Source organism: Chelonoidis abingdonii, chromosome 8 (genome assembly GCF_003597395.2).
Source record: "Chelonoidis abingdonii isolate Lonesome George chromosome 8, CheloAbing_2.0, whole genome shotgun sequence".
Classification (NCBI taxonomy): Eukaryota; Metazoa; Chordata; order Testudines; family Testudinidae; genus Chelonoidis; species Chelonoidis abingdonii.
The window spans coordinates 53,474,051-53,500,601 of record NC_133776.1 but is presented as its reverse complement, the minus strand read 5'-3'; the positions used below and the strand labels follow the sequence as shown (position 1 = coordinate 53,500,601).

Genomic DNA, 26,551 nt, shown 5'->3' with positions numbered 1-26,551 from the left:
GCACATGCTTAAATGTTTTACTAACTCAGGATGGATTTAAGCAGGACCCTATGCTAAAATGGCTTGTCAGATCAGGATCTCAGGCTTGGGCTACACTTCACTGTAGGTCATCCTAGCCATGCTGCTCAGGGGTGTGAAAAATTCACATCCCTGAGCTCTATAGTTAAGGCAGTCTAACCCCTGGTATAGACATGCCTCAGTTGATGGAAGAATTCTTTTGCTGATCTAGCTACCGCTGCTTGGGGAGATGGATTAACTACATGGATGAAAAACCCCTTCCGTAGATGTAGGAAGCATCTGCACTATGGTTCTCCATTGGCATTGTAGTGCCTGTAGTGTGGAAATGGCCTAAGTCCCACAAAATCGCAACACAACATATACATATGGGAATGAGCAGGCATGAGCCATGTACAGAATAATAATGGGACAACATTTTGTATTGCGGCTTGGAAATTATTTTATTCTTTTCCAGACCTTTGACTGAGACAGTGTTACATATAATTGTATGTAATAAATAAAACTTTTCCTTTTGTCTGCTGGCAAAGTGTCCACCTAGGAACCATCTGGTGTATAATTCCAGCAAAAATGTCTCCCTTCCTTGTATGATGAACTCAGCTTAGGCTTTGGCCTTTCATCAAATTATTTTGTGTATCCTTTGACGATGTGCTCAATGGTGCAAATTCCAGTTAGAGATAAAAAAGTTACTAGACTTTGCAGACAAAAGAAACTGGTCTTTGAATGGTGGATAATGATAGATAATTTCTTTGCAGATCAAGATACTGTCTGCAAGCAAAGCTGAAGGTAATGTTGTGTCTTTTGGGTTAATGAGAGTGAGAACTGACCAGATTTCCATAGCTGTGACCGCACCACCCAGCTGCACGCACAGCTTCATCTCTCTCTTGACAGCCTTTACAGCATACTTTCTGGTTCAAGCAAGCAAGCAAGGAAAATATCTCAGCAGTGTAAAAAAAACACTTGAATGACGCAAGTTACAGCGACTATGCACTATCCACACTGGCACTATGTCAGTGGGAGATGCTCTCCCACCAACATAGCTTCTACCTCTCACAAAGGTGAAGTAATTATGCTGATGGGAGTGCGCCTTCCCATTGGCATACAGCATCTTTACCAGTCGCGCTACAGCAATGCAGTTATGTCAATGTAACACGATAGTGTAGACTTGCCCCTGGGGATTTAGATATAAATCAAGATCTGGCAAGAAAAGTAAGAGCCCCACCCAAATGATTCTTTGTTCCAGTAAACCAGTTGCACAAGAATAAGGAATTTTTCCATCTCAGATTTTCTCATTCAGAGCAAAGTTTCCCACAATGCCAGTGCCGGGGCAGAGCAAGAACTTCCCTTCAGATGCTGTGGCTGCTAAGCTGCAGAGAACCCTGAAGTGTCAGAAACCAATCTTGGCAGCAAAGAGATTTTAGATATTCCTGCCATCACTGTAACAGTCTCCTCCCCACTAGGCACTCTCTTGTGGCCTAGCTTGGTACTGCAGCTCTCACACTGGGCCAGCACCCCCTGCCAACCATCATTCCAACGCTGTGGCGGCTTGTTGGGTAAACTGTCAGTTGAGTTAGTTCAGGATTTTAAGGCCACCCCTTCCCGAGTCACAACTGTCCCAACTAAAAGGTCCAAAATGTCCATAACAAAAACAAAAAAATCCTTCCACTTTCTCTGGGGCTTCTTCTTGGCTCAATCTGCTGCTCCCTTGCTGGGCTCAGCTACCTTTGTAAAGGGTTTATGCCAGTGAGGGAACCCAGCCCCACCCTCAACTCTGGGTTCCATCAACTCTGGGTTGGATCTGTATTGCAGTTGTCCCAGGACCCCTTCCTATCTTGAAGGTCTCCCAGTCTGTTCTGCATTTAGTCAGGGTCTCACCTGATTCCTCTCAGACGGGAACCATCTTGTAATCAGGGATGACTTAGGCCCAGGCTCTGCACCCATCTGTTGCAAGCACAAAGTTACAGTGCCAGACTCAAACAAATGGGGCAGACCTTCTCACCTCCTCACATCCTACAAGGTCCTAAGAGTGTATGTGGGGAACTAGTTGAGTTACTAGCTTTGAAGACCTCACCGTTTTCATAGTGTTCATCAGAGGAGCGGTTCTTCCTTTTCTGGGGATAAGGTCGCTCCCAGCAGATATGTAACTAATCGTACATAGGTCTCTGAGTCATCAAGGATTTCTCTTCTCTGCAGTGACCCAGGAAACGCCCAAGGTACCAGATCTAGAGGAGTCTTCTGAAGAAGGTATCTATCATATAAATGAAAGTCCTTCTCTCCTGGTGTCAACAGGTGTTGGACTTTAGACATTGATCAAGATGTGCAAAAAGGAAGAATTTCAGGACAAAACAGACCTTGGGTGAAGTACTCTGTCCCAGATGTTTTCTCCCCAAGGTTGAGCACAGCACGGTTACTTGATTGCAACAGCATCACAGCAAGCAATCTTCTGCATGCTCCTTGGGGTTAGATGTTTTCAACAAGGATGCCCTTCTTGCACTCAGGCCCACATTGTCTCCCTGTAAGAAAGAACGTGACTGTACCTCGGCTCTCAACATCGTACAACCCAACAGCACCCAGAGGGTAATGCCACCCTGAAGTCAGCACTCTACCTCTCCCTCAGAAGAATAGTGCTGTCTGCAGAAGCAATCCCTGAGCTCTAAGGAGAGTTTAGGTGGAAGGAAAAGCCAAGAATCACTTACCGACCCAACCTTATGGAGCCATGTACTGTGAACTGGTCAAAAATGGGAAGAAGTTTTTGATAAAAATGAAAGAAAATAATCAACCCACATTTTCATTTATTTTTTTCCCACAAAAATTTTCAATTTTTCAGCAGAAAAATAACTGCCAAACAAAAAATCAGCTGAAAATCGAAGTATTTCAATTTGGAAATTCTGCTATGGTGCCTCATGGGAGTTGTAGTTTGGGTGCCTCATGCTCCCATTCTTCTCCATAACTCATGTTCCTGAGTTGGACTACATCTCCCAGGACGCACCATGGAATTGTCTCTTGGAAAGAGGAGGTGGAACATCAGGGAATCCCAAGAGGAGACCATGGTGCATCATGGGAGATATATTCTGAGGAATTTTCGGCAAAAACATTTCAGTTTTGGGGCATTTGGTTTTTGACAAAAAAAATCAAATAATTTCAGAGAAAGTAAAAACTTCATGAAAAATTTTGTTTAGATGAAAATCCAATTTTCCATCAAAATCAGTTTAGATGGAAAATTTGCAACAAGCCTGAGAAACATAGTATGAGTGTGTAGCAACACAATAACTGCACAATTGAGCACCTGATTCTCCCAGTGAAACCTGGGATGGGTCCCAACTTACTCATTAAATTAGTATAATCTGCCTTCCAACAGCAGAGTCAGGGATGTGGCCTGGGGTGGTCAGATATTGAGAAAGTTATGGCAGGGACAGATTAAGGCAAAGGCGCAACAGACACGTGCCTAGTGCCCAGCTCCCAGGATCCTTTCGTGATGTTAGAATCTCAGCTTTTGTTTATATATGTCTTGCCCTTGTGGTTGTGAAAAAAAACTTGAAACCATGCCACAGCTGGGGAAGAGGGCACTACCAATCCACCTTCTGCTACAGAGGGGAGTCTCCAGGAGGGACCAGGCCTCTGGTCCCAGAGTCTCTGGCTCTGACTTTGATATTGAGAGTTTGGTCCATCCAAACCCAGCCTTATGATTTTGGGTTTTGCAGCAGACTTGGAGGACACTCTCGACATGAAGCAGAGGCTCCTGGAAGCCCTCCGGAGGAATCCCAACCTGCTGAAGCAGTTCCGCCCCATTCTGGAGGAGACGTTGGAGGAGAAGCTGGAGAGTATGGGTGTGAAGAGGGTGAGTATGAGGAGAGGGAAAACCAAAAAAGGGTGGAGAGAGACATCTCTCTATTTGCAGTGCAACTCCTTCCCTCTTTGTCCCTTTCATGCCTTCCAGTGTTTCAAATATTAATTAGCTAGCCGGGGTACAGTTAATATTTGGGAGAGAATATTGCATGGATATAAAGAGCACCTCAAATTTCATTTAAGTTACTGTGCTAAGTAGAGGCCCTAACTGAGATCAGCTTCCCATTGCAACAGGTGCTATGTAGAGAGTCCTTGGTCAGTGCTTGTCATCCAGTTTCTGTGTCCTTCCTTCATGCTCCAGAGAGGGAGGGTGCACCCTTCCCAGGGAAACCCGGCAGAGCCAAAAGCAACTGAGACCTGCATTGAAGTGGGGCATGGGAGAGATGGAAGCACCCCCAGTCTGCCTCAGGTCCTCCAGGGCTTGCATGCAGTCAGCATGTGAGTGACCCTGCAGGAGACGGAGCCAGTTCTCTGAGCTTGTTCCTACCCCTTCAGAGACATGTGGGATTGCACTGGGAGGACTAACCGCACCATTGCAGCTGCTAAAGCAATGCTCGCTGTCTACGCTGGCACTTTATAGGTGTAGAGCAACATGGTGGTGGATGGCATAGTGAGTATGACTACACTGCAGATGAAGGTGGCATGGGTAACACTGGTAGTGGAGACTAGCCCAGCAGGGACTCTGGGTATGTATATACATTGTTAGCCTACACCAGGATCCATGCCACCATGTCCTCACTGCTATTGCTACCCGTGCTAGCTAGATTAAAGCTAGCACAGGTATATCTATCCCTGCTACAATCACCCCTTCATCTGCAGTGCAGATGTACCCAATGGTTAGCCTTACTCAGAGCAGGTATAGTCCAGGCGTGTATGCCCCTGTATGCTACCAGTAACACTCTTGTGCGTGTGTGGGTGTGTTCCGGAGAGGTGGGAGTCGAATGTCACCAGTCTCTAGTGTAGACAGGGCTAAGTGAGGAAAATCATTAAAAATCTCCCATGGGTCTGGGGACTGGCGTACGTGATGCTGACAGAAGTGGAGGGTCGAGAGCACTCACTTGTCCACACCGGTGGTAGGTACCCTGTTGCAGCGCACTTCAGTGGAGCGTACACCCCTCTGGGCTGGGACTCTTATTACATATATTGTCAACCGCCCAGTACAAAGGATGGATGGAGTCTGATACTGGGTCACCTGATGGAGTAGGAGTCTCTCTAACTTATGCTGATGACCCTTCTGGGCATAAGGCCGGATCCAAAGCCAGGTGAATCTGATGGAAAGTTAGGTGAGATCCATAGTTTGCAGAAGGCCAGGTTCTCTTTCAGAGGTGATGGAGACCTTAGGGGAGAAGGCTTGTTTCACCATCTGAGGCAGTGTCAGAATTATGTCGGGGTGGTTATCATGTTACCCACAATTTTCTCTGCTTTAGGCTGCGAAGGGGATTCCAGCTCAGACCTATAAAAATCTGAGCTCCCTCGTAAGGACTCAGCAGCAGCAGAAGGCCAAGAAATTTCCAAATCTCCTCAGCTTGAGGGACAAGCTAGTACGAGAGGTCACCTGGAAAGTCAAGCAGCACCAGAAGGATGATGGCATTTTGCCACAGCAACTTTCAGTAGTCTCAGGTAAAGAGCTGTGATGCTGTCTTTGGAAACCTGTGCTGCAGACAAGAGTTCAATCCCAACATAGTGCTATTATCACAAGACATTTCCGTGACCCATTGTGCATCCCCAAGGAAAACTGGGCAAGATAGATATTGTGTTCAGGGTCAAATAACCATCTGCATTTGCTGTGTGCACTGCTTGCCTTGAATGAGCTTGCGAAAAATAGATATATATAAAAATAAAACACAAACTTCTCAGCTCTGGGAAGCTGGGGGGAAGAGCTCAAAGGGAAAACAGCTGCAAGAAAAGCCTGGTCCGCAAACTCTCTTCCTTCTGCCTGTTGCTAGAACATGCAGAGAGCCAATTTATCACCATTGAATGGGAGTTACAGGGATCCACAATGCACAATATCATCACACATTAGTGGAATGCCACACAGGAAATATCAGAAGGACAGTACAGGTGGGGTGAGGAAAGGAAGGTGGTTCTAACCCACCTTTCTGCTTCTCTATTTTTGGGCCAGCTAGGGACCAAAACATCCTTCAGCACAGTTTAGAGCAGCCTAAAAACAGCTCTCTGTTACACCAGCTGAGTTACTTTATTGGCCAAAGATCAGACAGAGTCACATATGTCAACCTCTCATCCCACTGTGAAGTGGATGTATGGTGGGGGGAGGGGAAGGAAATCACCTAACACTGGCTACATTGGCTGTGTGACATTTTGAGAATGTTAGATGGTAAAGTGTGGCAGTTCTCATCAGCCACTCAATTTGTACATCTCTTTCTTTTCTTAAGCCAATCCAGTTTGGCAGCATTGATTTACAAGCACTAATCCTGGCTACTGGGCAAATACCTGCATGGGTCAAGCAGTCTGTAGGTGTTAAAGAATGTCTATATTGGGTCACACCAAAGGTCCATCTAGCCTCTGCTCTCAGCATGCCTTGTACCTTTCCAGCCAAAAGCCAGAAAAGCCCACTGTCGTCTTGCCGGGTCGCATCTGCCCAGCCTAGAATGCCTCAAGCTGAGTTACAGCCCTATGCGAAGGAGACGCCCAAACCAACTCCTCGGAGCAAAGCCAGCTATTCCCACAGCCCAGAAAAGGTTCCCAGAGTAATGCCACAAAGCAAAGCCAGCAGCCCACGACATGCTGCCATCCAGCAGCCAAGGTGAGGCCTATCCACACCTTGCATCCTCACCACAGACATTGCACTCGTGCCTTTCACTAGCATGCTTACTGGGGGGAGCAGCCTCCTACCGAGCTTGGACGTCCTTATTGTATTACGATGTATACTGCAGTAGCCCCAGGGCCCCACTGTGCTAGATGCAGTGCAAACGCATATCATTTGTTGTGGCAGGAAGCTTTGCGTGGGGTGGACCTGAAATGTCTGTCCGGCAGGTCCTACGGAGGGTATGTCTACCCTCAGGATGGAGGTGTAATTTCAAGCTCAAGTAGATACACCAGCACTAACTCTGATTCATAAAACCATGGGGTGAGAAGGGACCGCAAGGGTCATCTAATCTAACCCCCTGGTAAGATGCAGGATTTGCTGTGTCTAAACCATCCAAGACTATATAGCTTCCTTTTGAAAACCTCCAGAGAAGGAGCTTCCACATGTTGTAACATGACAATTTCCCAAAAACGAAATTCAAAAAATGTTCTGGAGGTCCATAGGAACATTGATAAAATCTAAACATTGGTTCCAATTTAACCTTTTCCTTTTTCAAGTATTATAGAATATAAAATAAAACCCAATTAATTTTGTTTCCAACTGAAAAGTCTAAACATTCCATTCCAAGAATATCAAACCAGGACATTTTGACATCATCAAAATGCTTTGTGTTGGGTTTTTTCCCCCTCTACAGGAAATGTCAACACTTTTTCAGAACATTTCTATTTTGACAAAAAAGTGACATTTCCAAGTAGCTCTAGTAATAAAAGAGACTAGAAGGACAAGAATGGAGAGTCCATGCTGCTTAGGCAGAATGAAGAGGGCAACTGAGAGGGGATAAGAGATGACAGAGGAGAGGTATGGAGTAACTGAGTAGTGTGGGGTTTTAAAAGTGAGATCAAGAAGCTCACATTTGCCCCTGGGAGGAAAAGGAAGCCAGCTGAGGGTTTTGAAGATGGGCTGGAAATAGGCCAAAAATTGATCAAAATACTTGAGTGTTTGTGGCAGCATTTTGGACTGAAGAGAATGGATTGGCAGTCGGAAGTTCCTGCTCCCCCTGCTGGTAGGGAACAAGCTAGGTACTGAAGCTGTGATAGCCTGGCCCTGAAAGTGGTGTGGTGCTGAGGCCAAGGTTGAGGTGCATGGAACAGCTGCTGCAGGTACCAGTGGGATTGGAGTGAAGGAGAGAAGAGGAAAACAGGCCCAATATTTGTTCCAGTACTCTACCTTGCTGTTCAGAGTTTCAGTGCTAGTTGTACAAATGCTCTTGCCCCACCAGGGGACTTGAACACACAAGCTTTCTAGCCAAAACACTGCCACTCTGTATTTAATGACAACAGTCTCAGTCTCCTCATCACAGATTGTCTCAGATATTTCTGACCCAGCTGCTCAGAGCCCTCCACGTCCTCCATGTCCGACCTTTCCTTCTTCCATCATTTTACTTTCAGCACCCCACCTTTCAGTTCTGAGGAGGACTCGGGGGGGGACCAGGCCAGCCTCACTCCTGTGAAATTCAAACATCCCGTCATCCTGCAGCAAATGCAAACGCCTTTGAGGCTGACCCAGAATGATGAAACCTCATCAGACTGGTCTGACATCGATTCCTCGGAGGGAAAAGCCAGCCCAGCCATAGGAACCGCTCCAACAGGTGAATCATAAATAATAATGTTAATCTATCAGAATATAGTTAGTGTACTAAAATCAGAAATCTCCATCATAGTTCATGCCCTGATACTGAAGGAAAGAGGAAATTTGCATGCACATCTGTTTCTACATTTGACAGCTTAAGCCAACAAAAGGGGTAATTATATGTTAGTGTCTATTTGGCCCCTGTTCTCAGCCTGGGGGAAACTGATTGTGAAGAGAATGGGGTGGTCATTCTTCAGCAATAGAATCCTAAATGCACTAGTGCCAAGGTCCCAGAAAAGGACATTTCTCACCCTGCCTTTCCTAACACAAGACCCAGAGGTGCCAAACTGAGTGTGTCAGGAGTAAGACTTTGTCCTGATGCATCTGCACTCTTGGAAGTCAGTTGCAGTGGCACGCTGCTGGTTCTGCTAAGGGGTGTTCACAGATAGGTAGCCTTCACCCTGCTCTGGGGTACGTACTCCTCCCCATGGGAAACAGAACCAGGTTCTGTTTTCCTGCAGAGCCATTACTAAGTCACTTTGGCCCCAATCCACATGAGCAGTCTCACTGAAGTCCAGGGGACTATTCACTGCATAAAGATACACATGTACACAAGTACCTTCCTGGATTAGAGCCTTTGCGAGGGGATTAACACTAATGTGCTTTCAAAATGCAGTCACTCCCCTCTTAATCCCCAGAGAGTGGAGTGCATGGTTCCTTCTCTATCCCTTTAGAACAGGCCTTGCCATTAATCCAGGGGATTTCTCAATATCTTCTCTAGGTGTAAGAAATAATGTTGTTCAAAGGGACCTCTCAGTTTGGCATTTTTAAATGGACTAAAATGTTAGTTTCTGCTAGCTCACCCTTGAAAGTGGATATGCTGTCTTTTTAAACAGTGCTTTTGGGGAACAAATATCAGGGGTTTTCTGCTGCTCTACTGAGATTTATTGGAGGGGGGGGGGGGGTGCATTTCAGGCAAGACAGAAACTGGCTATACAGGGAAACAATGAAACAAACTATATACAAAGGGCTGTCAAATGCACAGCAGAGAGAATCATTTATTTCAACTAGCTCCCTACTTTTACAGAAGCCTGAGGTGCTGTAGTAGATACCACAGTTCCCTAGCTGAATCCCCAGTGGGGAATAAATCCAAGGCTTTTAGATCCAATGCGCCAGCTTCTCCTGCTTGAGCTAAATGAAGTCCATTGCCTGGGAGCAGCAGCAGGCATCTTTCATCTGTGGAGCAGGCACTGCAGAAACAGACATTTGGCAAGTGTGTTACATTGGGTACCACATTTTTAGTCTCACAGGTTGAAGTTGTCCCTTTAAGCAACACTCCTGACGTACATGATTGGCAAAGACTTGTATACACCAAAGGTGTTTTACCTGGCACTACACAAAGGACTTGTGTAGCACCAAAGGTTTCTTAGGCTTGTGTGAATGCTCCCCAAGCATTTGTTGAAGGCTATAAACCTTGTACACAGGTGAACCACAGGGAGAGGTATAGTGTTGATCTCACCGACCATTCTCGTAGTAAAAACTTCAGAGCCTTGTCTCCCCTAGGGCTTTCCAGCAGGATAATTAATTAATGAAGGGACAACTTCAACCACAGTAAAACCAATGGGTTTTGGCAGTGAAAACTATTGCCTTTATGGTTCACTCTATGCCCAGCTCCATGGTCAGCTAGAGGTGTTTTTATCCTGGAATAGGTATTTGGGGCATGTTAAGACTATTTCTTATACACATGCTAACTATGTTGAGTTAACTGGCAATCTGTTAACTGCAGGTCACTAGACAGGCCCTAAACCATTGGAGCAGTTTACAAAGGTTTGTGGTGGATTCTCTGTCACTAGGGCGACTAGACAGCAAGTGTGAAAGATTGGGACAGGGGGTGGGAGGTAATAGCTACCTATAGAAGAAAAAGCCCCAAATGTCAGGACTAGCTCTATAAAATAGGGACATCTGGTCACCCTATCTGTCGCTGACAATTTTTAAATCCAGACAGGCTGTGTTTCTAAAAGCTCTGCTCTAGGAATTACTTTGGGGAAGTTCTCTGGCCTGTGCTACACAGGAGATCAGACTGGATGGTGCCAATGGTTCCTTCTGGCCTTGGCATCCATGGAAATGACCCAGTGGCTCCACTGGCCACGATGTCAGTACTTTGCACTGACATCTCCAATAACTGGGTAATCTCAGTGATTGGCCATGAGCCACAAAGCCTTTCATGTGCAGGCAGCAGTTCAGAGCTGAACCAGGCCAGGTGTGGACAAAAGTCATTCTTCCCTGGCTGCTAGTCAGCCCTGTCTATGAAATGAGTGGGTGGCTTCTATCCACTGCCTAGCTGCCAGCCATCTGCATCACAAAAATTGTCACCGCAACGAGAGTTCGCATTAGCTCTTTTTGGAAGGCCTGACTAGACATGGACTAGCAGCTCCAGTGCTTAGCAGGAGCCTTAGCAACTCAGGATTGAGGCACACTGCTGTGGTAGCCTGCAGCTGACTGTTTTTACCCTATGGATGAATTGAGGCTGGAAGTTAGGACTGTTTCTAACCATCAGGGGAGTGAGGTTTTGGAACAGCCACCTGATAGGAGCACTAAGGGTAAACAACTGAATTGTTTGAAGATGGAGCTTGGTAAGTTTGCAGGCAATATGATTTGAGTTGCCTGAGAAAGCATGAGACTGGACTCAGTGACCCAGGAGGTCCCTTTCAATCCTGTGTACTATAAACTATAGTTGGTTTCTCAGCTCCATCACTGACACCTTTCGCCAGCAACACATTCCCTTTTAAACTGGAAAAGGGGTCTGGAAAGAAATCCTTTCCCATCCAGTCTGAGTCCTGATAAGCAATTCACTTGTGCAGTGATATTAACCATGTGACGGCAGGGCCCTGGATTCCAGTTCTAACAAGCTGTGTTCTGTGCAGGGACGCTGGTGTCTGCAATGGCTAAAAAACTGGAGCACACACTGAGCATGCCAGCAAAGAAGCCTGCTGGTGGGAAAAAACTCCTCCCCGACTTGCCCTCTGACTCTCCTAAAGTGAGTCACTCAGACAAGCAACTCCAGGTACCTTGTGCAACAGGCAGACTTTTGGAGAAAGCTGGGCAAACCATGCAGAGAAAGCGAAATGTCTGGTATTTGGGAATGCAATGATTTAGTGTGGAAACGAGCGTCATCTCAAACCATTTCCCAGTGGAAGCCACTGTATAGCCAGAGACTCAAAAAATAACAAGCCATTGGGGTAGGGAAAGGAGTTTTAGACCATTCACATAGGGTAGGAGGAATATGTGTTTATGCTCTGGGCTGACAATAGTTCAGTGATGTCTAGAGAGCCCCATAGTTGGTTCAGGTAAATCTGGTGTCCCTGGTTCAGCTGTTCATTTGGGCCCCCCAGCTGCAAAGCCGAAGACTCAGCGTGTGATTTTTTTCACCCTTCTTCCCACACCTCCCCATAGAACACTTCTACCACAGAAACTGGTTCAGGGTTGAGAGTGCCATGGAGCTTGAGGGGTGAGAATAGGGAACCTGTCCCAGACCATGTGGGTCTTTGTATAGGGAGTTAGGACAATTTCATGGAGGGGGGCAGAATATGCAATATACCCCAGCTAGAGGAAAGAGAATCCCAGATTCCCCAGGCCAGCTCATCCTGTACAGAAGTTTGCACTGGAGCAACAGCAGTGGGTATCACAGCAGCATTTCCATCTGCCCCAAGGATTCAGAGCCTGTGAAGCTGCAGATCTGGCAGCATTACCAGAACCAGCCCTTGAGATCTAGATGTGGCCGTGCTGACATCTCAGCATTTAGCCCCATGGGACTGATTGTCAGTTGGTGTAAATCGGCCCAGCAGCCTGGTCACATAGACAGTCTCTGCTTGGAGGAGTGATGGTAATTTACAGCTGTGGAGGATCTGCCTCATCATCCAGTTATTTTGTAGCCCCTTCCAAATATTTGCCTATTCACCATCTTTGGAAAATGGAAATTCACATGGTTACAGACAGACATGAAATGCCTAGGAATGAAATTAAACAGCAGTCTCTGAAACATGTCCAGAGCTAATTGGGGTGACGTGATGAAAAAACTATCAGATTACTAAAATGGGACATATGTAACCTCAATTTTAATTACGCTAACTATTTATCATAAATGGCTGCAGCACTGAAGTCTTATTGCTTTTTAAAATTACTTTCCCTGAACAGTTCCACTGATCATATCAAAAAGTTTCTTTACAACAATGTGAAGGAGATTCTCTGCCTTCATCTGGCAAAGTAGAAAGCCAAGAGTGAGATTTACAAAATGATTTGCAACCCATGAACGTGAGAGGAAAGTGTCTAGCAAGCATCAGATTACATCATCACATTAAATCTTGTGCTTCTTATGCAACTTGGGCACAACATGGTGTTGTGGGATAAATCAGAAATAATCCCAGCCAAGCCACTAACACAGGGGATTCCTTACTGAAATCACAGTAGGAACCTGAAAACAGTCCTCAGAGTGGGGTAAATGAATGACATGCAAAGTAAGGCCAAATCTCGCCCAAGAAAATACGAAGATACCTCTGTTTGGGTGTAAAGTAACCCGATCCTGCTATAAGATACTTGTGGGTACAAGGAACTATCCTGGCAAATCCAGTTTCAGGATTGGGTCCTTAGATCCCTGGGAAGACTGTGTTGTAGCTGTAATTTACATAAAGTATCAGACCTATTCAATGAGTGAGATGTCATTGGTTTTACTGAAACAGATGCCGAGCCAAAAGTGAATGTCAGTGCCCAATGGCAAGAGGTCATGAGGGATTGTTTAGGAACAGATTCAGGGGAAGACTTTCTGCAACTGTCTCAACATTGTTCCCCAAGTATTTTTTTTTTCCAGTTTTTGAAATGTCATGAAAATTCTGTAACTTGACACACTTCAAGCATCTCTGCCCAGTTCCTCTCTCAGATCCATTAAATCAAGACTGGATGTCTCATTCTAAAATATACACTCCAGTTCAACCCACAAGATGTAGGCTTGGTGCAGAAATCCCAGGCTGATCCTCTGTCCTGTGTTATGCAAGAGGTCAAATTAGATGATCCCAACAGCCTGATCAGCCCCATAACTGTTTGAGTTTCCTAGGGAATCCTCATAGTTCATGCTCCATAATCTGACCCTACAAATAATTCTGCTGTTGGGCAACAGATGGCCCTGCCTGGCCCTGGGAAGTGCTGGGGAGCTGCAACAGAAAACCAATAGCTGAAGGAAGCATTTGATAAACCTACATTTTTATTTGGCTGAGAAGGAAGGCTTGCCACGTGGAAATGCTCCCATGGGTGCAAAGGGCAAGCACTACACTAACCCCATGCCAGCCCCCTGCAATCAGCCAGGCCATTATCAGCAAAACGGCACCAGCTCACACTCACCGTATTTGCTCATTCTGTCTCCTCTCATTCCCCATGCAGTTTGTGGATGAGAACAGCGACTTGGAGACTTCCTCCCTTGAAGAGATCACCCAACTCCTGGACGCCAAGAGCCAGACGAAGCAGCAGCGGCAACCAGCTGTGAGGCACAGTGGGGACTCGACAGGGTCGCAAGGCACCAGCATCTGGAGTTCCAGCAGCACAAGGGCTGGAGGCTGGTGACTCGCTTGACAGCCCCCTTCGCCGTGCCCTACAAGGGCTTGGATTTCAGGGCCCAGTGCCAAAGCTGGAAGTTCCTGCCATGTGGCCACAAGGCTTTGGAATCCTGCTACTATAGGAATATCAGGCACTGGGCTCCAATTTAAAAACAACCCACCAGTTTAGAGCAATCAGAATGGGAATCCCTGTCCCATGGCCCCAAGTGCTACCTAGCTATGATGCATTTTTGCAACGGCTGCCCAGGTGCCCTCTCCACAGTGCGTGCGGGTCAGTGTCTCCTGGGCTGGTTGGAAAAACGTATAGTTCAACACCCCTGCGTGTGGAGGGGCACATTCTGCTGCCCAGCCACCAGTGTGAAGAAAGTAGTGGGCTGAGCATATGGAGGGAAGAGTCTGGGTCAGCATTCAGGGGATACACAGGGCTATGGGGGCAAGGGAAGGACATGGCTGCCATCCTTTGGACATTCTGGAGAGGGGTCGCACATAGTATGGAGGCCACTGTGACATCAAGGCTGCAGAGGCAGCCCCCAGGCTTCTCATCCCTGCCTCAGCCAAGTGGAGGAAGGAATCCCTCACTCCTCCTGCCCAGAGAGATCCCCAACAGACAGCTTATTGTGCATAGATTCACAGTAAGATCAACCCCTTCCATGTGGCTAGGGGGTCAGCTGCCTTGGTGGCATCATCCCCCCATTCCCCCAGGTCCTGTGGTGGGTGATTCTTGATCTGCCAGGGGGAGAAGATGGGCCGGGGAGATAGGGCAGGGCCCTGGGAGGGATGGGAAAGCATTTTGGACCCCCACAGCCCTGCACACGTCTCCATGAAAAGATAATACAGGCCATAGCTAGGTTATTTTAATGCCTCCCCACTGTCTGCTCTGGGGAGCCCCCTGTATGAGGGATCCTAGTGAAAGCTGCTGGCTGCAAGGCCCCATCAGCTCAGTTCCGTAGGAGGCACTTTGCCACGGAGCAGGCGTGGGAGGAGGGATTGGGGCACAGGGTCTCAGATGGACAGCTGGTCCTCCCAAACTATGGGATGGTTGGGCTGGCTCCGTGGCCTGTTCTGCAGTGGGCAAACCTCCTCTCCCCACTGGAACACTCTCCACAAGGAGAGCCTCAGCAGGTTTCTATCCCCCTTCCCCACCTCACACTGGAGGTGTTCCCCTAGGAGTGGGAATCAGGCCCTGATTTTATAGCCGGGGAGCAAAAGATAAGATACAAGAAACAGGACTCTGTTAACCCTCTCAGTGCTGCAGGGACAGGCCCCTCAGCATTGGCCTGGCTGCAGCTACTCCCTTTGACAGAGTACACCAGCTCCGATGAGCCATGTCCTACAGCTGACAAAGCAATGCAGAGGGTGACAAAGGAAACACTTCAGAGTAGCAGCCATGTTCGTCTGTATCCACAAAAAGAACAGGAGTACTTGTGGCACCTTAGAGACTAACAAATTTATTTCAGCATGAGCGTTTGTGGGCTACTTCTTTGGATGCAGTGAGCTGTAGCCCACGAAAGCTCCTGCTGAAATAAATTTGTTAGTCTCTAATGTGCCACAAGTATTCCTGTTCTTTTTAAAGGAAACACTAATACAGCTGGGAATGCTTGGCAAGTTCTCTGGGAACACATATACAGAAACGCCCACTCGATGGCGCCATAGCCTCAGAAAGGAGCAGGGCTGCTCTACTTAGTACTGACTCAGGTTGCTGCTGGAAACTCAGGAGCAGGTTGCAGTAACAGATCTGCTAGAGCAGGTGCACTTATGTAAAGCACATTACAGAAAGCAGCGGAGCTCTGTCACATAAATACGGAGAGCCCGGCTCTCTGTGAGCTTGCACCTTATGCTGCTGCTTACACCAAGGAGCGTAAAATATTACTTGGTCAGAACAGTAGCTGCTTAGATCCTCCCCTTGGATGTGCATAAAGTGTTACACAAGGTGCAGTGCCGAGGATCAGCTCCACAGTGTCATGCGCTGAAAAGCACAGGAAGTTCAAATGAAACCACATCCTGTGTACTGTGTACTCTGTGTATTGAGAATCCACAAGGTTCAGCAATGAACTCTACAATGCCTCAGAATCTCCCCAGCTGCACCAGAGGAACACGGCCCCTAGCCATTACGGCCAGTAGCACTGTGAATTTAAGGTATATCTGCAAGGTGGCTTGTGGCTGTGCCTTACTCAGGTTCACAAAGGAGGAGGATGCAAACACTTTCCTAGTGTCCCACTGGCAAGGGACCTCTGCAGTCTGTGGCCACGCCAGAGTGCAGGAGCTGCTCTGTGCAAGTGCGTCCTGAATCTCAAGGGAGGTAGGGTGCTAGCTGTGCCTTAATGACAGATCTGGCCGCCTGTGTGACTAGAATGGCTGGATATGGTGTATTACTTACATAACAATATAACAGCCTTCCCAAATGCTACCTCTGACTCATTTGAGGATGCTTTCCATGATACTTTTACAAGGCTGTGATATATTTCCACAGACTCCAAAGGTTTAATAAGGTTTCATTGCATTTGCTGTAGCTCCCTTTGCTTTACAACATATCTGCTACTGATTTGCACCGTCCTTCCTAATCAGGGTGTTTTTCTTGTTTGTTGCAGAGTTCCTCTGTGTTGCTCTAGCAAGAGAGTTATTCTGCTCCCAGGCCTTGATGCAGCAAAGCACTTTAGCATTGGAATGGTCCCACTGTCTTCAGTGCATCGGTGCTTGATATTATGCTTGTGTTTAAGGCCCAGATCCTGAAAAGTACTTCAGAGGGAGCTAGGTACCTTTGAGGAGCTGGGCTTAACTGCTTTGCTAGATAAGTGTTTCAGAGGCAACTGCCTGTGTTCAAGGGACACTTTCATTTTGAAATTGGGTGTCTTTTTAAAACACTTAAAAATTATCCCAGTTATTAACCCTGCCCCTGAGTCCGCCTGCACTTTTTTGTTGTACAATCAAATTTTCATTTTTTAAAAATATGATTTGTCTCCCTCCTGCTAAGGGAAACTGACTAGACAAGGAGAAACACAAAGTGACTTGACAAATAGTGCTGTCAAAAGTAAAAATTTAATGGAAAAATAGGAACAAAAGTAGGTTTTCAGATTGGCATCACTGAAGAGACCGAAGCATTGCTTGAAAGAAGAGTATGTGAAAAAGTGTCAGACTTGGAGGGGGGATTAAATGAATGGTGTCCCTTTAGTATTCCCATCAAAAACATCTGTTAATAAGTTTAGAACTGGTTTTAGATAGCAAAAGGACTCTTAAGAGCATAAAAACGACCATACTGGGTCAGACCAATGGTCCATCTAGCCCAGTATCCTGTCTACTGACAGTGACGACTGTCAGATGCTTCAGCGGGAATAGGGTAATTATCAAGTGATCCCTCCCCTTTCATCCAGTACCTGTTTCTGGCATTTGGAGGGTTAGGGACACCAGAGCAGGGGTTGTGTCCCTGACAGTCTTGGCTAGATTGCCATTGCTGGATCTATCCTCTTCCTGTTATGTCACCCTCCATATGATAGGAAACAACCAGGCCTTCCTGCTCTAGAAGGGAGTTTGCCTGTGCGCAGCTGAACAGAAATGCAGATCAGAGCTTTTCTCCCCTTCTTATTTTTAAATTATTGGAGGACCCTATCCAAAGAATCGATATAGTCAATGTAAATAAGTTACTGCAAAAAATGAGTATTGCTATGTAAATTTAGCCTTAAAAATGAAGTAAGTGCCAGGAAATCTATACATTTTTGTACATCTACTTATATGCTGCGTATGAGAGAATTTTGACAATTCAGATTTCTAACTTCTGTAAATTTGAAAAACAGGAAAATCTGTGACATTTTTACAATCTTCATGCACCCTTCCCCTTTTTTCAACCAAGTGTAGAGCTGCTTTAAATTTTTGTAATTTCATTTTTTTTAAAAAATGATCAAATTGACAGCAAAATTCATTATATTTTCCCACTTTTTTCAACCAATTTAATTTCTAGTGCCTCTGTCATTAGGGAAAAAATATTTTAAGCTAACATTTTACGTGTCTGGTCTCATCATCTGTGGATTGTAAAAGAGTCTGAGTTTAGGAGAATGGAAATAGAAATTCAATGCAAAATGACGTTTCTGAGTTTTCATAAAATATTAAAGATACCTGGTAACCAACAATCTCAAAACAAGTGCAAACCCTATTTGAAAACATGGAAGCATGTTCCATACACCACAGCACTAATTAATGTTCCCATTTTAAGTAAGAATTATGATTTATTTGTATTAATTATTTATTATGGCTACAGTGTCATAGCTATGCCAGGTACTATACAATTACTTTAACAGATGTTATCCTTTGGCTGATGATCAGCCTATTTTTGAATGCTTCCTTCAGTAAAACGTTTGTTTCAGCAGTGGGGTTTTCTTTTAAGTAGTTCCTTTTGGAGTTTTTGTCTGGGGAAAACAAATGAAAGAGTCCCACCAAACATGCTCTGGAATAGTAAATGAGTTTACATTGTCACAGGTCCAAGGTGTTAGCTGAAATGCTTCTCAGGCTAGAGTAAATACACATGGGCTAAGGAAATCAAATCCAGTTCCTAACTCATGGGCCACAAGCTGCCACTCCCTAGGTGTAGCTCCCTTACTGTTATCAATGATTTCTGGTACCTCCAGCTCAGCACATCGTGCTAGGCACTGTACAGCCACATAGTAAGAGATTGACCCTGCAGATCTTCCAATCTAAACAGCCAAAACACAGGCATAAAGAGGTGAAGTGACTCACGCAGCAGGGCAATGGAATTGCTCAGCTGCTGCCTTAGTCATTGGACCACACTGGTTCTCTCATCTAGAGACACCACACGCAGTCCTGTAGGCTTTGGCTCCCATTGCCACTCCCCTGGCTCTGCCTGAGCCCAGCCCCCTCCCCACACGTCATTGCTCTAGGAATGGTTTAGGGGCAGGGGTCTGGCCTGTGTTATGCAGGAGGTCAGAAGAGAGAATCACAGTGGTCACTTCTGACCTTGGAATCTATGAATATGGATCCCATTTAGAAGCCTAACAATGGCCTTTAGACTGATGTCCACTTTGTAATAGGGATTCCAAGGCAGCTGCTCTCATGGCCCTGGCCAGCATTTTTAACCATTTCAGTGAAGAGAGTCTAGGAACATGTGGAAAGAACCATAAAGACCACAAGAGCAGTCAGAGACTCCCAAAGTTTCATGTCTCACTGACCCGGCCAACGGGAGAACCAAAACTCATTGAAAGGAGCAGGTAGCCCAGCATTCATAAATGAGGGGAAGAAGAAAAGAATCTGTGGGCCAGCTAGGGATGGCTGCAAACAAGAGACGCCACGCAATGGGGGCCATCAGTGGGAATGCCTGGGTCCCTTTCTATACTTGCTGGATTGAAAATAGCATCATACGCTTGCTCTACGGTAGTGTGCTAACTGGAACCTGGATATTCAACAGATTGATCTATCTTTTAACCAGCATTCCAGGTCTTGGTAACCCTTAATACCCTCTGCTAGGAACCCTGGAAATTTATTTACCAGCCTCTGTTATTCAATTAGCACTCCCATGGAGCATGATGCTGTATTAATTAAGCATCACCACAGGTTGCAATAGTCTTTAGATCAAAATCAATTAAGTTTGACCTGGATAAATCATTTCCAACCTGCAAACAAACAATGCAGCTTCATGCTTGAAAGAGCCTCTGCCACACTTCAGCACATTCAGTGAACACAACCAGTTTTATCAGTGCACGTGTATGTGTTCCAACTATCTCTATGCTGACTGGGTACATATCACCTCAGGACAGGATGCAGAGCTGAAGTTTCTAGATGCTAATAATGACTGCTTCTTGGAGCAGCTAGTCTGGGAACCCACAAGGGGAGAGCCAATTCTTGATTTAGTCCTAAGTGGAGCACAGGAGGTCCAAGAGGTGAATATAGCTGAACCACTCAGCAATAGCAACCATCATATAATTAAATTTAACATCCTTCGGGGTGGATGGCAAGATACCAAAGAACCCCATCACAGCAGCATTTAATTTCCAAAAGGGGACTTACACAAAAATGATGAAGCTAGTTAAACAGAAAATTAAAAGTAACAGTCACAAGAATGAAATGCCTGCAGCTGCATGAAAACTTTTTTTTTTTTTAAATATCGTAACAGAGGCTCAAATTAAGTGTATTCCCCAAATTAAAAAAAAAATAGTAAAAGGACAAAAAAAGATATCATGAGAAAACAGAGTAAAAGAAGTGGTTAGAGGCAATAAGGCATTCTTTAAAAACTGGACGTTAAATCCTACTGAGGAAGATAGAAAGGAGCATAACCTCTGGCAAACCAAAGTATAATTAGGCAAGCCAAAAAAGAATTTGAAGAGCAACTAGACAAAGAAGAAGTGCTGCCGAAGCCCTGGACTGCCGCTGGGTATTCAAATCAGGCCCTGCCCTTCATAAAGCCGGCCCTGCATAAGGAAGTACTTTTTCACACAATGCACAGTCACCCTGTGGAACCTGTTGCCAGGAGATATTCAGAAGGCCAAAAGTATAAGCCAAGATGGTCAGGGATGCAACTCCATGCTCTGGGTGTCCCTAAGCTTCTGACTGCCAGATGCTGGGAGTCGGGACTGGATGACTGGGGATGGATCACATGATAATTGCTGTGTTCTGTTCACTCCTTTTGAAGTATCTGGTATTGAACAGTGTTGGAGACAGGATACTGGGCTAGTGGGACAATTTCTCTGACCCGGTGTGACAGAATGCACCCCTGTATTCACACCCTACACATTATTGTAATAATCTTTGCACACAAATATGCTTGGTAAGGTATTCTTTGAAAACTAATAACTTGCTGGTAAATAATATCACAGTGAAATGTATGTAGAAACATTATATGTAAAGTTATGAACATAAGCTGAAATCATGACTGAAGCATGTTTACCAGACAAGTCTTGGGAATGGGTAAGCCTGTTTCTCAAAGACAAAAGACAAATTGACTCCCCAGCCAGGTGTCATCAAAGCTGATGGGCCATCACCTATCAAGTGACTGGTCTTTAGCAAGGAAGGAACAAACAGACATGCATCTCAGGAAGCAATTTAGCAAACCTCTCCCCCACCAGATTCCATGTCTCCTTGCTCTCAGTGGAAAGAACTTTATCAAGGGTCACTCTAAAAGAAATGCATTCCAAAATATGACAACTATAAAAGTGAGGGGAAAAAACACCCCAAGTTCTTGCTCCCTTTCTGTCTCTCTTTTCACCTGAGAAGACAAAAGAAACAGCCATTGGACTTGGGGAGCAGCCCCTGGCCTGAGAGTTTCTTCAGCAATGTACTAACAACATGGTAAGGGATTTTGCCTTGAAACAAGTCTAGTTTGCTAAATTTAGAAAGTGTTTTATCTTTATTTTTCTTGTAGCTTGTGGCAGGACAGAGATATAAACCCCTTGGATGCGCTGCTAAAGGTGTGGCTCCTCCCCCCCCTTCCCAACAGAGTTGCTGGGTGTAGGGGCCCATACGCTCGCCAAGGAGCTCAGCTGCAGGCCCTAAGGAGAGCAGGCTCAGGGGAATCAGCTGAGTTGAGTGGAACCAGCTGGGCTGGTGATTGGGAGGAGATATAAGCCTAGGAAAAGGCTCAGTGAGGGGGCTAGCCAGGGAGAAGATAGGGGGATTGCAGTGCTGTCTCTGCTGGTTGCAGGAAGCCTTAAGAGCAAGAAGACCTAGGGAAGGGTCAGTGTGGGGATTGATGTTGGGCAAATTGGGATTGCACTAAGCACTGTACATAAAGTGATGTAAGTGAAACACCTGAAAGAGGTGTTGGGACCCTTTTCTTTGATCAGCCTAAGAACAGAGCACAGGGATGAGAGGGAGGGAACCTGTGCAGACCTTCTGACACAGCCATTTCTGACTTTAATGCCTCATTAGTTGTACTTATTTCAAATCTCTTTGTAAGTAAATAAACTTGTTTTATTCTTTAATTGCAACTAAAAGGACAAAAAGTCACCATGAGAAAACTGAGTAAAAGGACAAAAAAAGTTCTAGATTCTTTGAGTAATGCCATTTAAGGTAGTAGGCTGTTGTATGCTGATCCCCTTAGAGGGGCAACAGCCCTAATATATCTGGACTGTCCAAGAGAGGGCTAGATAGTGCAGACCATGCTTTTTTTTGGTGGGGGGAGGGAGAGATGGGATTCAGGACTGGAAATGTGTTGGGGTTACCCTGAAAATAGTAACCGAGGGTGGTGGGAGACAGTGTGGCTGGTGTTTGCTGGGCCTGTGGCTATACACAGACACTCAGGGTGTGTGACCTGCATGCTCTTTAGGTGTGTGTTAGGCAACCAGGTTGGGACCTATAGCAGCAATGTATGGTGAGGCATCCCAGGTTGCATGGCAAGTGGTGGCAGTCCCTCACTGGTCTGGACTGGACCCAGAATGTAATTTCTAGTCTGGCTATTTGCATGTTCTGTATTGTTTGTTTGTTTTTTTCCAGTGCTGCTGATGAACATGGAGTTTGTGGCCAATGAGGAAATTCAAAAAGTTTTAATCATTTTGGGCCTCCTAGGATGATTGTTATACAGAAGTGATTGCCAAATGATGATCACACTAAGACTGGTTGAAAATTTTCCCATTGACTTGGTTTTTGGATAGAAAATTGGATTTTTGATTAAATGAAATTTTCCATTGAGAGAGTCTGCTTTCCAGGGAAAATTCTTTGGGGTAAAAAAATGAGAACATTTTTGGTTCCAAACTGAAAATTTTCAGCCAGAAACTGAAGCTTTCAATTTGGAAATGCTGTTCTGTTGCTTCATGTAGTTCAGGTGTCTCATGGTCCCATTCTCCTGTATGAGCCAGACTCCCCAGCTGACCTGTCTCCCATGATGCATGTGGTAATGGGACTCCCATGATGCACTATAGTGGTTCAACAAAAGGGGAGTCTGTGGTGTATCATGGGAGATGTTGACCACTAGATGTCAGGGGAGAGCTCATTCAGGGTCTTGGTAATTCCTTTACACACAGATTTACTTGTGACAGAATTAGAAAACAAGTTTGGCTTCTCCCACAAGAGAAACACAAGTCTAACTCAAAATGATTTTCCCTCTTCCTGTAAAGATGAGATTCCAAAACAAAAGAAGACAATGCAATGTGGTTAACAGCAAATGCAAATGGATGGTAGGGCAGCCCAGCCTTCTACAAGCAGAAACTGTGCATGCAAATTGAGGATGTTATGTTGTGTGACTAATGGATGATGCCCTCTTAGCACTCAGAGACCCACTTCTGAGATCCTTGCACCTGGTGCTCAGCAAATGTAAACTGGGGTAACTCCAAATCCAGCCTCATAATTTACAGGTGCTACTCACTACATATCTATTGTTTCATTTTCTAGGTTCTGCTGAGAGTTCTAGGGGCAGGTTCTGGTCATTGGTCCTAAGAGCTAAGTGGGCTCAGAACCTACAGCTGGGGACAGATATCCCAAAGATCTCAATGCCCAACCAGCTGAGCTCTTCTGAAAATCTGGCCTCTAGGCTTAGTTTCTCTGGAAGCAGAATCAGACCCTATCCACCATGCTCTAATTTTGTTCAGATAGGAGCAGGACTGGTGCAATAATCAACAGCAGTAAATGTTTAGAGAGAAGAGTCACCACACCAGATTAAGACCCAGATCTGAGTCAGATTGAAATGACAGATTAGAAGGTGAATGCTAACAAATAGTTTCATTAGGGATGTCAGCCTTGCAAAAAGCCCAGGGCCCAATTTCCTAGTGTAACTCCACTGAAAACAGTGGTAATGTGTCAGCCACACAGTGGAGTAATATGGGCCTAAGAAACACTCATTGCCAGGCCCTGGTTATGGCAGTCAGGGCCTTTGTACATCCCTTCCCATATAAGCAGGATAGCAGTGTGTGGTACCCTTCATATCTGCCTTCTTAGCTGGGGTTTCCCTATTTGAGTGAAAACAGCACTGCACTGCTCTGTCCCTCCTGCCATACAGAGTCCTCAGCTGTGGCTGGGTTGTTGGGCCCTGTTGTTGGGCCCAACTTCTAAAGAACAGGGGTTAAAAGCAGCCCTGGGGAGGGCTCTGGCTGGAAGAAAGCAGCTACTAGACTGATTGGGGAAGCAGGCCAGCTGGACCACACCCCAGTCAGCCCACAGCTGGCCCTATAAAAGGCCAGTGAGCCAGGAGCTGGCAGAGACTCCTTCTAGCTTGAAGGATCTGGCTGCAGGGAGCTAAGAGAAGGTACCTGGAGTGGAACAGGGCTAGGGGAAGGCCAAGGGAGCTGGGGAGCTCTGGCCTGGAAACCTCTCCAGGCTGTGGTCTAATGGAAGGCAAATTAGATATTGGGGATGTAGGGAGTAGCCCCACAGGTAGGCAGAGGCAACAGGTCCAAACCCCCTTTGCCTATGATGAGTGGCTTTTACACTGTAGTCTGTCCCAGTGAGCGGGGGCTAGATGGTGACTGGCAATATCCCACAACTGAGGCAAGATGGGGCGAGAGGGTTGGGGGTTCCTCAGGATGGAGAGACCCTGAGACTGTGGTAGTATTGCCAGGGGGCAGCACCCCAAAGACAAGGGGCACCGGGTCTTGGGAAGGACACAGAGGGCAGCAGTGGGTCATCAGCCTGCAGAGGGCACTATGGAGGCTGGAAATGCTAATTCCCTGAGATGACCAGCAGGAAGTGCCACAGGGGTGAGTCCTGCACTGTGACAGGCCCCCAGAGCAGGGGTCCTGGGAGTAAACACAATATTGAAAGGACTGGGCAAGAACCCCCTCACAAAGCAATTGTCTCAGGCTCTTTGCAGACACAGGCAGATGCTGCTGTGTTGCTTACACTACACTCACATTTCCTGGCTTTTCTTCACAACCATCAGGGTTATACATGGACATTTTCTTTCAGTGAAAGCTGCGAGCCTCACATAATCACAAGCCTCAACATGCTGAGCCTGTAGGCACAGGCCTACAGTGCCTATGCCTTAATCTAGCCTGGGCTTCCCTCACCTCTGCTGATTCTTATCAGTCCCAACAAGCAACCCCCTGCTATTCCAAGCTTGGGTTTGTCTGGGTCCTGCCATGCATCCCAAGCTCTGGTGATGCTGCTCAATACCAAACTGCAAAACACTGCTAATCCCAGCCCCTGCCCTCCTCCAGCTATGCATATGCTCTTCTTTCCCACCCCAGAGGCCCCCCACTAGTCCAGTACTACACAGCTCTGCTGACATCCCTCCACCAGTCCCCTTGTATTCTAGCCAAGGAGTCCCCTCTAACTTGCAGACCATCTTGTTAGGCCATACCTAGGCTCTGTCCTCATCCACCCACAGCTACATCAAGGGTCCCTACATCCCAATATGCAGCTCTCTCTACTATTCCAGCCTTTAGCTCCCCCACCAGAAACACAGCTCTGCGGAAGTCCCTCAATCCCAGCCTCCTGCTGATGCCATGCATGCTGTGTTGCTCAGACTTGTGCAGTTATTTAAAGCTGTGCAAAGTAAGCGTAAATGGGTTGAAAACAATAGCAACATTTTATATCTCCTTTGCACAGGGTAAATGACTACAGCAGTTGCAATGCAGTGGAAAGTAAAGTTCTGTCCACATTTATGACATCTATAACAAGCTAAATAGTATACAAAAGCATTTGCATAGACTAGTCTCGTCTGACTCATGAGTTGAGGGGTATTTCAGAGAAAAATCAAATACATTTATAGTGACAGCAACAAAAAACCTCACAAAATTAGCAGGATGAAATGCACACATTGTTCAAAATGATCCACCGAAACAAAATTGTTCATTTGCAAACAAAAGAAAAAAATAGTTTTTATTCCATTTGATTAAAATAATATCAGTGCTTGTGGTCTTGGGGGTCTTCCCACCCCACTATGCAAAACCCACTTCTATGCAAAACCCATAGAAACAAAATCTTATTTGGTTCTATTTGAAATGCTTTGTTCCATTTCATGTTGATGGCAAATCAAAGAATTCCGTGCAAATTTTTGAACAAAATTAATTTTTTTTTTCTGTTTCTTTAGAAGTTTCCTATGGAAGATACATTCATTGTTGACCAGCCCTACAAATTAGTAAGGAATTCTCTGGCTTCCCTTTTGTATAATGCCTGACCCTGATGTCCTTTATGTATAAGGCAGGGCCTTTCTTCCTTTTTACTGCTTGAAATCACTAGATGCCTGATCCAAAGCCTCTTGAAATCAATGGGAATATTTTATCAGTCCCTAGGTTTTCCTTCTTTCAGAAGGACCTCACCAGCAACTCACTCCAAACAAAGCTGGAATAAGAAATTAGGAAGGAGTCTCTACTGGTCATCCCTCAACTATCCTCTCTTTGGGAAGATGAAGAAGATCAGGTTGTCCATTGACATAAACTCAAGAAGTACCTCCTGGCCTGATCAGACCACTTCCTCCCTCTATTGCCCAACCAGAGAAGCATCCCTCTATGAAAAGCCATAGGCCATGCCAGTTCCACACCATTGCTCATGGAAAACTCCACTCACACTATACGGGGAGACTTTGGCAAACCAGTAAAGTGCATGAAACCACTATGGCTTATTGTTAAAGACAGCCTAGTCAGCAAGCTGTTAAAAGCAAGTCTCAGGGTACGTCTACACTACGGGATAATTCCGATTTAAATTAAACCTGTTTTATAAAACAGATAGTATAACGTCGATTGCATGCAGCCACACTAGGCACATTAATTCGGCGGTGTGCGTCCATGGTCCAAGGCTAGCGTCGATTTCTGGAGCGTTGCAC

At 45.8% G+C, this 26,551-nt stretch overlaps 1 protein-coding gene across 4 annotated transcripts in view; it reads left to right on the top strand.

Annotated features, from left to right (window-relative positions):
* The window catches only part of DZIP1L (DAZ interacting zinc finger protein 1 like), a 38,229-nt gene extending 21,505 nt beyond the window's left edge, over window positions 1-16,724 (top strand). For 2 of the 4 annotated variants that reach the window (XM_032772442.2, XM_032772440.2), the window contains exons 9-16: window positions 771-801; window positions 2,209-2,259; window positions 3,717-3,853; window positions 5,289-5,481; window positions 6,415-6,625; window positions 8,077-8,276; window positions 11,182-11,321; window positions 13,688-15,323. In XM_032772442.2, the coding sequence (XP_032628333.1) occupies window positions 771-801; window positions 2,209-2,259; window positions 3,717-3,853; window positions 5,289-5,481; window positions 6,415-6,625; window positions 8,077-8,276; window positions 11,182-11,321; window positions 13,688-13,867 (1,143 nt within the window). In that variant the 3' untranslated portion in view covers window positions 13,868-15,323. Of the gene's footprint in view, window positions 1-770; window positions 802-2,208; window positions 2,260-3,716; window positions 3,854-5,288; window positions 5,482-6,414; window positions 6,626-8,076; window positions 8,277-11,181; window positions 11,322-13,687; window positions 15,324-16,448 lie in introns of those variants that run through there. The other 2 variants (XR_004372567.2, XM_032772441.2) reach the window with 2 other exon arrangements.
* The last annotated feature ends 9,827 nt before the right edge of the window (window positions 16,725-26,551 follow it).